We start from the raw sequence: 13,514 nt of genomic DNA, 5'->3' as shown, positions 1-13,514 counted from the left end.
CGACCTTTACCTCATAGAAGCCTCTGACCAGCGCCTCTGTCTGTTGCACCACTCCCCTTTCCACCCGCCATTTTGTCATTCGCTCAATGTAATCCTTTTTGTTCTTCTCGGTTACTTGCAGGTTGGAACCTCCAGATTTCAACTCTCGTTCGGTCACCTAGTGAGAGGATTAAACAGTAGCATGTTGTGGAAATGTCAAAAGGTCATCAGTTTGTGCATGATTCTTGCTAATTCTATTGATGAGCCACATTTTAATTGAACTACTGAATACTGTTGCCTATATAACATAGTTAATATTATGTATCTGTCATCTTATGGCATTCATATGCAATTATAAACACTCTTTCAGGAGAGTGTCCATGATTTCAAACTTATGCTACACGCGATCACAATTTAAATGTTAATTAATGACACTTGTTGCTATCGTGTCATCAGGGGGGCTGGAGCGCAGCCAGGAGGGGCGTGGCCTGGTCACCGCACTGGGCGGCGCCACCTCTGGCACTCGTCACAGCTGTTGCGCGTTCGGCATGTTAATTGACCATGTATTTACGTTGGAGTTTTCGTCACTGGCATTTGCCAGTTCATTGAGTTTACACCGGGTCACCGGGTGCGGACACTGCTTCTGATCCAAAACCCACTAAACATTATGTCTTTGCCTCGGAGTCCTGCATTTGGGTCCTCCTCCGCACCGATGGCTCGTGACAGTGAATAATTCAGCCAATGTTTGCTTCCGCTCCAAAATGACCACTAAAATGGAAAAATTTGAAAGGATGATTTGCCCTCCAAGACTCAACCACTTCCCGGACCAGCGAGGCTTCAGAACACATCACATCATCGTGTTGTGCGCGTAATAAATTACTTCCTGGATTTCTAGACGCCCTTGCCAAAGCCTTGGCACAACACAGTGCATCATTACTGACTAAATTGCTTTTGTTTTCAACATCCTGTCTTTATTTTATAGAAAGACGAAAAAAAAAAAATAGCCACCACACTAATCGAGACAAACTGTCAACAGACCTGGCCAAAGACCTCCTCATTGACAGTGAATGTGAGGTCCAGGATGTCTGTGATGTCGTTGTCTTTCATCCACTGCAGAGACTGATGGAATTCCTCATCCAGATACTCCAGATCAGAAAGGTCTGTTGGGCTGTGAGATACAAAGTTCACGGACATTATCCGCGATGCCCAATTCAGCGTGGATGCACATTTAACCCGAACAGTATGTCAAGGTTAAGTCGGGGAAATCGGCTGTACTGGTACTTTAACCCGTCGGAAAGTACATGCTTACAGCCTGAGTAGCGCCTTGTAGAAGGGTCGGGTGAAGAAAGCGTCAAGGAGGTACTGATGAATCAGAGCCAGGCCGAGTATGCGCCCACTGAAACGGAACCTGGACGCACACAGAGGACATTTGTCAGAGAGTCAGTGTGCTAATAAATAAAGTTACTATGATGAGCCTTTGGGAAATATATGGTACTTCAGGTCTAATTTGACTAAATCTCAAATGATTTTGTTTATATATGCCTCAAGATGGTAACAGAGCATTTTTTTTTTTTTTGATGAAAATGAAGCTGCTCCTCTCACTTCAATTTAGTTCCATAGCCCCAGGATTGACTGAGGTCTTAACACATTTTATGACATCAGCCAAGGATGACCAACATTGTTGACCTACAGGAGGAACTTATATCAAGTATCAAAAATACTATTTTTGGTGTTGAATGTATGACCTTTCCCTCCATTAAAGGTCAAGTGTCATCCCTATAAACATTGTAAAATAGATAGGGAAACGAAAAATACATCTAACATTATTCACTTCAATGTCCGTACGAAAAAATAAACATGAGCGGAGAGCGCGTCATCCATGCACAAAGTTGCGGAAGTGTCATTCGACATCCAAGTGGTCGCCATATTGGCTGCATCGACTGCCCATGATGTCACCCCGGACATTCGCCATTGAAAACACGCAATGGCCCCGACTGTAGGACACCCCCCTTCAGACACGGAAGCTGTTTTCAAAAAAAGAGAACATCTCACAATCGAGTGAAGTGTTCGGGGCATTTTTACCCTATTGCTTCGAGCCATATTTTGATGATATGCGGATGACTTCTAACTAACAACAGACTCCCAGACAGTATGTATGAGCCAGCCTGGCCAAAGCCGTGCTCCTCCGCGAGGCACGACGCAGAAGCCGTTCGATGCACACATGGACATATTTAGCACCCCTGTCATACGTACGCGAATCTTCTGTTACGTTATGAGAGACGGATTACGTAGTCCCCCCCCCAACTATTGTTTTTTTAGTAGCTGCATACACACCTACCTGTCATTTGGAACCCACGAAGCTCTTGTCCTTTGCACCTGTGCAATCCATTTTTCACGACAAACCGGATCTTTTAGAGAAGTATGAAGAGCGAATCCATCCTCCCGAATGTTCGAGCAATATCCAGCAATGCAGCGAGCCGGCATTTTGGCTAACACGAAGGAACAACAAGCTATCTCCCCGCAGGTAAAACTAACAGAAACAAACGAGTCCGCTTGACCGCGCTACGGCCTCCACCGTCACTTCATGCTTCTTGTTGAAAACAAATCCCTCGGGAGGATTTTCATGACGGGAGTTACAAAAAGCCATATATGCCAAAATACATGCCGTTTTTTTCATTAATAACATACTAAAAATCATCAATTTCATGACACTTGACCTTTAAACTGAAATCAGAAAACTATTACCCTACTTTTGGTCAGGAAAAATTCTAAAACCATTACAAATACAGTACAGGAAAAAATACTTCCAGGTGTGTGTGTGTTGTGTCGATCAACCAACTTGCCATTCCAGATGATTCTCAACAAACGCCGACATGGGGCTGATTTGAACAGTGTAGGTGTCATTGGCGGAGTATTCAAAGAGGCCGTAGTATGGATTGAACAACTCCTGCGACAATAGGAAGAAAAACTCTCTGGAGGGCCCGCTGTAATCTAACCTGAAAAGAGAAAACGGAGCAAGGAAACCTTTTGAGTGCTCCGATTTGAAATTCCAAATGCTGTCCAAAAAAAAACCCCGTCTATCCTGAACAGCTGATGTTTGCCCATACTTCAGAAATCAATGTACCACACCTTTCTAAGAATATATGCGTCTATGCCCATGCGTGTCTTACCCCTCCTCCCCCAAGAAGGTGACGTAGAGTTTGTTCCTCTGCAGCTCTTTGCGGGAATATGCCATCACCTGGTTGAAGGTGCCCTCCAGCAGGTGTTCTCGCCTGACCAGCAGTCTGCAATAATAATAGTCATCATAGATGTAGACCACAAGTTATGGTGAAGAGTAATCACGGTCTAAACGTGGGTCCCATACTACAACATTTGCAACCCCGCTTACTTAATCTTGCCTGGTCCCTGGCCATATCCCTTCGCTTCTAATTTTCTGTAGAAGTTTCGGAGCTTGGCTTCAAAGTCTCTCCGGTAAGGAGCCGGCGCCCTGGCTCTCTGCAAGCCTACGCAAAGACCGGAAATGCAGAGAGATGACTCATCATCAACTGGGATGAAAAGCAAGTAAATCATTACAGTCCAGTACAGTTATACCTAAAGTTCCAAAGAGTTGAATATTGAGTAGCACTATTACCAATACAACAGCTATTATGAGTACAGAGATCCCCGCTGTGACCTACTTTCCTTTTATAGAGCCTCCCGCTACTATCGTGTACACCCCACCCAGTACCGGAGCAATCACAGCAGCCCCCGAGGTCTACTGGAGCTAATTTAGATCACATTTAGATCACATTAGCGCTCCGTAACTCCGCACAGCAAGTTCTGCCAAACAGTAATAATCACAGTTCTGGGCTCTGTGGGTGTTGACTGCGTCACATCATCCACACGCAAGGGAATTTTTCCATAACGGCGCGGAGCCCATGTACGTTTCACTCGCAGGTGCGTAGCTATCGCGGGGGTCCGACACAGCCAGATAAGCAGGTGGTGGGTACGTGCCAAAAAGAAAATGCCGGGAAATATGAAATATTCCATCCATCCATTTCCCACACGGCTCATTAGGGTCGTAATCGAGCAGCAAAAAGTGTTTTGTCCACGAAGCCACCTACCAGGGGAATTCTGCGGCGAGCTGCCAGGGGAACAGCGTGGGGAGAAACTAAAGCCGGGATGGATGGGGTGAGGCGGAATGTACGACATAATCTCCTCTTCGAATAAACTGCAAACAAATAAACAGGATAGTATGTTACTTGTAGCATTTCTCATTCTATTTCTATTATTTTTTATTGTTGTTGTATCACAGCAAATGCAAATTAAATATGGGTTTATAATACAGTGGGACTGGATACCTTAACAGGATGACCAGGTCAGCGTCACATGACAGCTTCTCAACACCCTGCGTACCTTCAGAGCGGACGTAATGGATCTTTTCCCTACAATGCAGATAAAGACACAAGCCGCAATTCGCAAATGAAAGAAAAATGCAATGTAGAACTTTGTACGTCAACGATTGAATACATATATCACAAAGACAGGATGGCAAAATCATCCCATTCCATGTCTTGTCATGAATATCGAAAATCTGCGCCCAACTGACACCCCTTAAAAAGATTTTGAATGGTCCACAGATGCCACAAGATTGTGATAAAAGTCAATTTTGCTCTCAATGAAGCTCCTCAACTCACATGCAACGTAATTCCGTGGCAGAAAGACGCCACGCAAGCACTACGTTTGATGACATGAAACTCCTCAACTGATTTCAACAAAATTCCTTGCATCAAAATGCTGAAAAATGGTGGCAAAGCAATACTTTTTATTGCTCTATTTTTATTTTATTTTACTTTTATTGCTCTTACTTTTATTGCAAAGATGACACGCTGTGGCAACCCGTAATGGGTGAAGCTGAAAGGAAAAGAAGAAGCTCTCGCATGCACACAAAAATATTTGAATCCGTGAACGTACTATCTAAACGTACCTGAGTGCATAGTTTTTGTTCAGGTTTGGTTGCCGCTCTTGCAACATGTCAAAAATGTTTGGTTGCCGAAGGAAAGCCACAATCTTGTCGTTGTACGCTACAAAAAAAGGGAAGGACAAAGATAGGTTTTGTTAAAAAATTGCTCTCGGAAAAAAAAAAAAACCCAAATTGAGTAAGTGATGTTATGGCAAAGAATATTACATGGGGCAGTGGACTGTTGCGGGTCAGCATGATGCTGGCTTCGTATGGCAGCAACCAGGCTGTTTGCAGGTCTGGCCATGAGCGAAGCCCCCCGACTCCTCGACACATCTGAAGCCTGCAAAACAACAACAACAAAACAGAAGAATAAACCTTTCAGTATGAGATTGAACGCCATCAATTTTGCTGAGATTACACAGCCTTTCTGGTGGTACTTAAGCCTCTAGTTGACCTGAATACTGTTGCTGGATCAAGAAAATAAATTCTACATTAAAAAAAAAAAAATCATAAATGAGCTGCAAAGATGCATACATGAACAGGACAGTTATTTGCTCATATTTCATGGTATAATGTACTATTTCGACGATTACAAACAACTCTGTAGTGGGTGTTTCAGTTGTGGGTGTGGTTGAAATTGGTTTAGGGGAGTCTGTGAGGTTTCAGGAGTGTGTTTGTGTGTACCTCTCCTGCGCTGTAGCTGCGTAGTCTCTGCAAGTGTTGTCTGTGGGCGAGGTGGCCCGGTAGCCGCCCATTCTGAAGAGGGATTCGGGGGTCAATGAAAGTTGTAGCTCGACTGTTGTGATCCACGAAGAAAGACTGGAAGACAAGACGGTAATAAACTTAAAACTAATGTCGTACCCCAAACCAGATTTAAGGAAGACGACGTTTGTGATGGATAAATTATAAGATAATGTCTCGTGTCCTACCTTGCCCTGTGGGTCAGTCTTGATCTCCCAGCCCCGTGGCAACTCCAGCTGAGTGTCTACAAACTTGTTGAGGAACACCACTAGGTCCCGGTTGTGTTGGTAGCGCTCAAAGTTTTTGGCATCACGGCGCACCTTCAGGATCATGTGTTTGACGCAGCTGCTGCTGGTGAATATCCGGTAGGCTGACTGCGAAGGCGCCAAGAAAATGGAACCCACAGTTTGAATAAGAGGAAGTACCGAAATGAAGTGAACGAAGTGGGGAAAGTTTATAAAATGGCTGCTTTTGGCTAAGGGAAAAAGGTCAATATTGGACCCAGGAAGGTACTTTGAGGTCATTGAAGTCTAGCCTCAGTAATAGCATAAAACTCACATAGTTACTATGCAACATAGTGAAGAATTCGGGATGTGTAATGAACTTGACAGCGGGTGATTGAAGAAGCTGGCTGATCTTCTGCTGATTGACAGGTGATGCAGGACCTGGTGGACACCAAGAGAAAGAGGATTTAGTAAACGCAACATTGTCACCTTCCGCACACCAGTTCGCAGGAAACCTCAAGAATAAGAACAAGTGCCACGTGTTAAAATGCGAGAGATGACACTTGGGACCTGTCGCTGTTGGGGGAGCGTCCGAGTCTGACTCGACGCTGGGAGTTCGCTCTAAGCGCTGGTTACCACCTTCCTCTTCGGTGGCCATGGTTCTCTGGATGCTCTGGTACCTGGCGAAATAAGAATGACAGATGAAATGGTTAACATTAACTTTCCAAATCCACAACAGTCCAGTTGCGATTCTCAGCCTTGATCTAAATTGCTGTGGTAATTCGACTCCAAGTCACTTTAACCCGCTATTTGTAGAATTCGTCTGACCTCCTGTTGAGCTGTTCCATCTGTTGACTGGATCCTGATCGGGGAATCCCGTGGTTACACTTGCCACCGTGACTCGGCCTCTGCCAGGTCGTTGTGCGGTTGACGTGGTCAACGTAGAACACTCTTCCGTGGCTGTCTATACGAGCTTCCCAGTCTGAGCCGTGGGAGACAAAATTATTAGATCGAGATGACATTTGACTCTACTTAACCAATCAAAATATATACAGATTACATATTTCTGGACCAAGTGAAATATTGTGCTGCTCCTTGTGAGTTAAAGTAGCAATTGTTTGATGAGTTATAATTAATGCAACCTCGATGCTAATTTCCTATAGCTCTTCAATGGCATTTCACATTATATGCTAGCACTGAGCTAGTTGACTTCTGTTAGACAAAATTAGAGTATATGTCTTGCATGAATATTATGGTGTTAAAATTTAGAGTGAACACTCAGTATTCACCACTTCTACCTCTCATTTCGGGAAAGTGAAGAAGCTTTTGTTTCCTCAAAATGACGTTACACGATATAGTCTGCCAATTTTTGGCAGTGACCGATTGAGAACTACTACTTGAAAAAAATTGGTTTTAATAAGTTTCAGTTCAGCTATTCCAAATCCCTGGTAGGCCTGGAATGTAATCCCCAAGATAAAACGGGGGTTCACCGTACATTTAAATCCTAACCAGTGACGATGGTCGGATGGGGAGGAGGAGGTAATGGCAGCAAACAAAAAAGGAGTGACCTGTTAGAACACAAATACACGTACACACACACACGGGGGTGCGAACCAAGCTGTTGGCATGTGACTCCATAGTAAGGTGGGTTGGGGCTTACTTGGAGGTAAGACTTGGTCAGTGGCAGCAGGAAAATGGTTTAAGTCAAGGCTGGGAAGAAGAACTGGAGGATGGCCAACGGGAGGTGAGAAGCCTGAGCCTACAGGAGACAGTTCGGAACACGTTACACCATGGAGGGGAGGAGGCGGGGCTCTCGTAATTAAAATGCACTTTGTGTGTGAAGGGTTGGGGGCTGCTCGTTAGAATGAAGTCGAAGCAAGTGGTCAGCATGCAAAGAACGGAATGCGAATAGAGAATACAGTCCAATGAAGAAGGATTCCTCCGCAAAGGGAAAGTTATCAACCAAACGGTGGGACAGCCCCAGGTTGTTCTTTCAACTGTACGCCACGCAGTGCACAAAGAACACAAACAACAGTAGGATTTTGCTGCGAAGGGACTTAAAAATCATGAGAATACAGGGGGACAAAAATGCTCAAAAACATGTTAAGGGAGGTCGGCCAGGGACAATATATAGGCACTGTTTTTTCATTCCTTGTAGCCGAATTTTCTAAACCAGTAGTTCTCAAACATTGTACACAAAGTACCAACTAAAATAATATTTAGCGCTTAAAATACCACCTTCTTTCAGTCGCTGAAGAACAGAACACTGCATAGCACTCCCTGCTTTTAATCGGTACCAAATTATAACTGCAAAAGTAGAAACGGTAAAAAAAAAAAGGGTTTTGTCAAAACTGGTCAAATAAGTTGGTCTCCACTCTTTTGTAGAAGAAAAGGTTACCTACCAAAATAATTTTCTCGGGCCTCCTACGGGAATGATATGGCAAATTTCTGTTTTACAGATGAGTTTTATTTAAATAAGTGATATTATACCAGCGTGTAACTTCCCAGTTACAGTAATTAAAAAAAAAAATACAAGATGCTGACAAGCAATTAAATGCGAACAAAAACCACCAGTATTTTCTTTTCTTTCTATTTATCTGTTCCACTGCAAAATGGGAATAACTTCCCACCACTTTACCAATCAGTGATCTGCCGAGCTGACCAACCTACACAAGTACACTACTGAGACAGGTACGCCACGAAAAGCTGCTGAAATGTGAAAATCTCCGGGTTGGATCATTTGGGAGCTTTCCAATGGAAACCATAATGCCGGGTGGGAAAACCGGCCACCCTAATGAGGAAAAACAGTCCGGAAAGTGCAATGGTATGGCTTACGTTTCAAGACTGAAAATGCCAAAGCAAATAGTCAGCCCAAAATTGGCTTTAATTAAAGTCATCAGCCAATACTGTCCATGTGTAACAATGATTAAAAAAAAAAAAGGAATATATAATGAAAATAGAAACACACAGTTTTGGCACGTGTTGAGGTATTTTAATGGGAACAGCAGGGAAAAGAAGCAACCTGGAGGGGATCCTGGCAGAGTTGATGCTTTGTTGAGTGCTGTATGCATGTGACCTACTTTTCCCACAGCAAGATGGCCATACAGTTTGAAAAGGAATTTTTTTTTTTTGGGCCCAATTTTTATACCGTACGCTGACTTTCGTCACGTCTTTATGGCAAGCATAATGCATACATTATCTTACACTTTGCTGTCTTTTGCATGGCCGTGTAGATTCATAATGATTGCTATTTGTTTAAATTTACCTCACTCACGCACACATGCATACACAAAAAAGTCTTAATGAACAAAAATAGACCTGCCATACTCATAAAGAAAACACTCAACATTTCTCACTCAACTAAAAACATCTCTCACACCAAAAAAATATCTCATACTCAACAAATGTACATCAGTATTCTGTGTATCCACCTTTTGCTAGATTTCTATTGGGTTGTGTGAGGTGAACCCCACTCCCAAATGTACAATGTGTGTCTTGGCTCCACAATGGTTAGGAAACACTAAAGTAGGCATGCAGGGGTCGTCATGGCAACGAAATAACGAGAGCAAGTATCAAAAGATGATTACACAGCGGGACATGCAACGCAAGCTGCATGATTGACACTCGTGCAAACGTGTCAAGGGGCCGCAGGTATCTGTCACTCCTGATTAAAAAATATTTTACCTCCATCACTCACACGTCATGTTCAGAAATGCGCTTGACCCATTTCTATATCTGTAATGCTAATAACTATGCTAATTCAGTTTATCTCAGGTGTCATTTTAACCATGACTGACAGATTAGACAAGGCACGTGGGGGCGGGGGTCATGTTGTATTTTAAGGTTTGCGTGAGAATGACTCATATAACATCGAGGAGACCTATACCTAGACGAATGATGAGTTCCATTCCAAGAACACCATCCCTACTGTGAAGCATGGGGGTAGAAGCATCTCTTTACAACCTCTTTACCTCAATCTGAGCATTGAATATGGGTCATGTCTGGGTCTTTCAACATGACAATGACCCGAAGCACACAGCCAGGAAAACCAAGCAGTGGCTCCGTAAGAAGCTTATCAAGGTTCTAGCGTGGCCTAGCCAGTCTCTAGACCTAAGCCCAGTGGAAAATCTTTAGAGGGAGCTGAAACTCCGTGTTTCCCAGCGACAGCCCAAAAACCTGTCTGATCTAGAGATCTGTGTGGAGGAGTGGGCCAAAATCCCTCCTGCAGTGTGTGCAAACCCGTTGAACAACCACAGGAAATGTTTGACCTCTGTCATTGCAAACAAAGGCTACTGTAAAAAATATTAACATTGTTTTTCTCAGCTATTCAAATTATTTGCAGCTGTTTCACACAAATAAATCATACATTGTGGTTTCATTTTTTGTTTTTTTTTGTGGTTTTTTTTTTTTTGGGATTATCTCTCTCACAGTGGACATACACCTACGATGAAAATTTCAGACTCCTCCATGATTTCTAAGTGGGAGATCTTGCACTATAGCAGGGTGTTCAAATACTTATTTTCTTCACTGTACGTCTTCGGGGCCTTTTATTTACACAGTTCAACATTATGGAAAGTTCTATAAAAAAATTTTTAATCGCTTACCGGTGCTGTTGGTGCTCCCAGACTCTACCCTGGCCGATTCTCCATTCTCCTCTTTCCTGGCTTCCTTCCATCTCCCAGTCCTCCCCTCTCCACCTGCGCCGACCACTTCCTGGCCCTCAGGACAATTGTTTACATCCGGTCCTGACTCAAAGGTGCTCTCATCCTCCTCTTCGTCCTGCGAGGAGAACACGGTACTTCCGGAGAGCCGGTTACTGTCCACGGAGGAGAGGCGGGTGTGGCTGCAGAAGCGGCCCCTGCCCTCGTGGCCCGAGTTGCTGTAGCATGACGTGCTGTAACATGACGTGCTGTAGCAGGAGGTGCTGTAGCAGGAAGTGTCGCAGAACTCGCACTCATTTTCACCCCGGGCCCGGTGGCCGCTCCCTGCATTTCTTTTCCCGACTCCATTACTGGAATCCCCCTCCTCGCTTTCAAGGTACGAGAGAGAAATCCTTCTGACAGCTGCGTGCACTCCACTTCCCTTATCACCTTCTAGGAGCTGGTTGAGTTCGGAGAGACGTTCAATGGAGAGGCTGCGTGGGAGGGAGCGACAGCAGCACGGACCGGGACACTCTGGGACCTGAAAATACATTTTGCAAAATGGACAAGTGCAAATGTCAATTTGAAAACATAAAGCAATGCAGTGGGGAAAGAAGATTTGAGATATTTCCGTGGTCAACTAAGGAAATCAATTCAGAGCTCAATAATAGGCTACAGTCGGTATTATATAGTAAGTGATATAATAAAAACCATTCCCATGGTTCCAGCGAGTCCTACCTGAGAAGGGGACTGCGTTATCTCATCCTCATCTTCCTGGCCCTCGTCTTCTCTGTCTTTGCAGTTCTTAAGTGTTGGTGACGTGGCCGTGTTGTCCTGAGTTGTGCTCATGTTCTCGCACTCTTCGATGTCCTCCTCCTCCTCCTGGCTCGGCGCTCGGCGCTGCGCCGACGGGAGGCTGTGGAGGAGGTGGTGAATGCGGATGTAGTGGGACCGGGGCGTCTCCGGCTCGCCGCAAGCCGAGGCAATCACGTTCTCCAGCTCCGACACCGGCAGGGAGCAAGGGCGGGTTTTGCGCCGGGGAGGATCTTGGGAGTTGTTTGAGAAGAGGCAGGCGCAAGGACCGTTGCTGCTTTCCCCTCCCGGTGGTACTCCAGATGTTGCGGTGGGTGATACTTGGGATGTATCATTGTTTGGACTTCCCTCTAAAGTATTGCCAGTTGGCACATCTGGTTGGTCCTTCTTGTCAATGTCTGCTGTTATTCCCTCCTCAGTTTGTTGTACATTCTCTTCTCGATCTGCTTCTTCTTCCCCCTGCCGCCCTTCCTCTAATTCTCCCTCGACTAGCGTTGTCACGGTGTTGTGATCCGGTTCTCCGTCTTCACTCGTTACCTGAGGCTCAGTTGCGGGCGGTTCCTCCCTCACCGTGCTCTCATCTTCCACAGCGACTTGTTCTTCCTCTGCAGACGGCGTCTCGCTGGTTTGGGTCTGCTCGGGTACCGAGGCTGGAGGCGCCGGGGCGTCGGGGTCAGGAGGGGCATCCAAAGGGAGGTCGGGCATATCCTGTCCCACGCTTAATGTGTCATCATCGGGAGCATCGACGCCGTTGTTGGCATCTGCGTTGATTCCTCCTTCCGGGCAGGCTGATTCAATGACCAGCGAAACCTCTTCGTCATCTGAGAAGTGAAAGAAGTTATACAAGGAATGTTATAAGCAAAACAAGCACTTTCTGACTCAAATAATGCAAATATTTATTAAAATTTTTCTATGCAACAACACTGACCCTTAGTGAAACTGGCCTAAGAACGTCAACATACAAAACGAATTTGTTTTAAGGCAATCATTTCCTCACTATACTTGTTTAATCAGAAATATTTGTTCAGATTTATTTTTTTTCCAGCCAGGAAAACCCTCCACTTTTCAGATTCATGTTTTTGCTTTGACATGGATTATTTCTATTTGCTTTCACAGCGAACGCCGGTTTGACGTTGCCTGGAACGAGTAAACAAAAGAGCAACAAACAGATGTTGGCGCTGAGCGAAGATGAGGAAACACTCGAAAAGTTCTGTGACACTGACATTTCACACCGTGTTGAAAGTCTCTCTCTCTCACTTTCAGTCCACATAAAATATTTTCTCATCCCTCAATCGTGGCAACAAGTAGAAGACAAACACATAGACCATTGACAGCGGCATGAGATCCCTGCAAAGACTGTATCAGTCTTTCACCTCCATTTCTCAATTCACATCATACTGCATGTAAACATCGTTTCTCACTAACATGGCTGATGCAACTCTATAAAGTGAACTTCATTAGGTTCCCTGCCAATGCAGTACAAAGCAGATCTGAGTTCACAAGAACAGATTTGACGACAAAACATTTGGCTGGCGTAAGCGACTGGCAGAAATGCTTTCGCTGTGTTTGCCATAAAGGGGCTGACCGGAATGCAAAAATGTTTATGGCAAACCGATTGTTTGTACTTCATTCAAATCATTGTTTAAAGAGTCCACAATTACAGTGAGAATAAGAATCCCTTTTGTCATCATCACCGTTCACCTTTATCCTTCCATTCTCACCATAATCATCGTGATATTGCTCATCTCGGTCGAATTTACTTCATCATCTCATTTGGCACTGTTGGACAGTTCGCTCTGAAGCACACCAGCTGTGAAACTATTTTTGGATAGGTTTGCGAACCGCACACAGATTTCAAGGAGATATTAATGGCGCTACTTACAATCAAAATTCACTGAAGAGTCTGCTGTCAAGCCACAGAGAAGCAAAACCCCTTACAATAACACATTTATGCAAGATGTCAAGTAGCCAGGGAACTATGTTGAAGTGTGAGGAGGAGCTTATACAGACAAATGCTCTTTGTTTTAAAGAGCAGTGCTTTGTTTGGTACCATCTTGTGACATACTGTATTTAAAGCCAAATAAGTGAATCAGCTCAATTGGATGATGAATGTTTTAAAACGCTACACACCATAATTTCATAGTTCTACTGGAACAAATATGTATAATATGTGCA

The 13,514-nt window shown here is 44.3% G+C and overlaps 1 protein-coding gene across 3 annotated transcripts in view; it reads right to left on the bottom strand.

Moving 5' to 3' along the window:
* LOC133492624 (E3 ubiquitin-protein ligase HECW1) overlaps positions 1-13,514 on the bottom strand; it is a 36,827-nt gene that overhangs the window by 5,806 nt on the left and 17,507 nt on the right. For 2 of the 3 annotated variants that reach the window (XM_061805091.1, XM_061805092.1), the window contains exons 10-27: positions 11,265-12,160; positions 10,491-11,067; positions 7,547-7,645; positions 6,715-6,868; positions 6,457-6,566; positions 6,221-6,327; positions 5,851-6,036; positions 5,606-5,740; positions 5,147-5,261; positions 4,946-5,042; positions 4,320-4,403; positions 4,083-4,189; positions 3,368-3,482; positions 3,150-3,263; positions 2,823-2,975; positions 1,289-1,387; positions 1,018-1,147; positions 11-157 (exon numbers count right to left, since the gene is read on the bottom strand). In XM_061805091.1, coding sequence (XP_061661075.1) covers positions 11-157; positions 1,018-1,147; positions 1,289-1,387; positions 2,823-2,975; positions 3,150-3,263; positions 3,368-3,482; positions 4,083-4,189; positions 4,320-4,403; positions 4,946-5,042; positions 5,147-5,261; positions 5,606-5,740; positions 5,851-6,036; positions 6,221-6,327; positions 6,457-6,566; positions 6,715-6,868; positions 7,547-7,645; positions 10,491-11,067; positions 11,265-12,160 — 3,425 coding nt within the window. The remainder of the gene's footprint in view (positions 1-10; positions 158-1,017; positions 1,148-1,288; positions 1,388-2,822; positions 2,976-3,149; positions 3,264-3,367; positions 3,483-4,082; positions 4,190-4,319; positions 4,404-4,945; positions 5,043-5,146; positions 5,262-5,605; positions 5,741-5,850; positions 6,037-6,220; positions 6,328-6,456; positions 6,567-6,714; positions 6,869-7,546; positions 7,646-10,490; positions 11,068-11,264; positions 12,161-13,514) is intronic. The other variant, XM_061805093.1, reaches the window with a different exon arrangement.

This window comes from Syngnathoides biaculeatus, chromosome 19 (assembly GCF_019802595.1).
Source record: "Syngnathoides biaculeatus isolate LvHL_M chromosome 19, ASM1980259v1, whole genome shotgun sequence".
In the NCBI taxonomy this organism is placed as follows: Eukaryota; Metazoa; Chordata; class Actinopteri; order Syngnathiformes; family Syngnathidae; genus Syngnathoides; species Syngnathoides biaculeatus.
The sequence above is the reverse complement of the archived record's forward strand: the minus strand, read 5'-3'. Positions and strand labels throughout refer to the sequence as shown.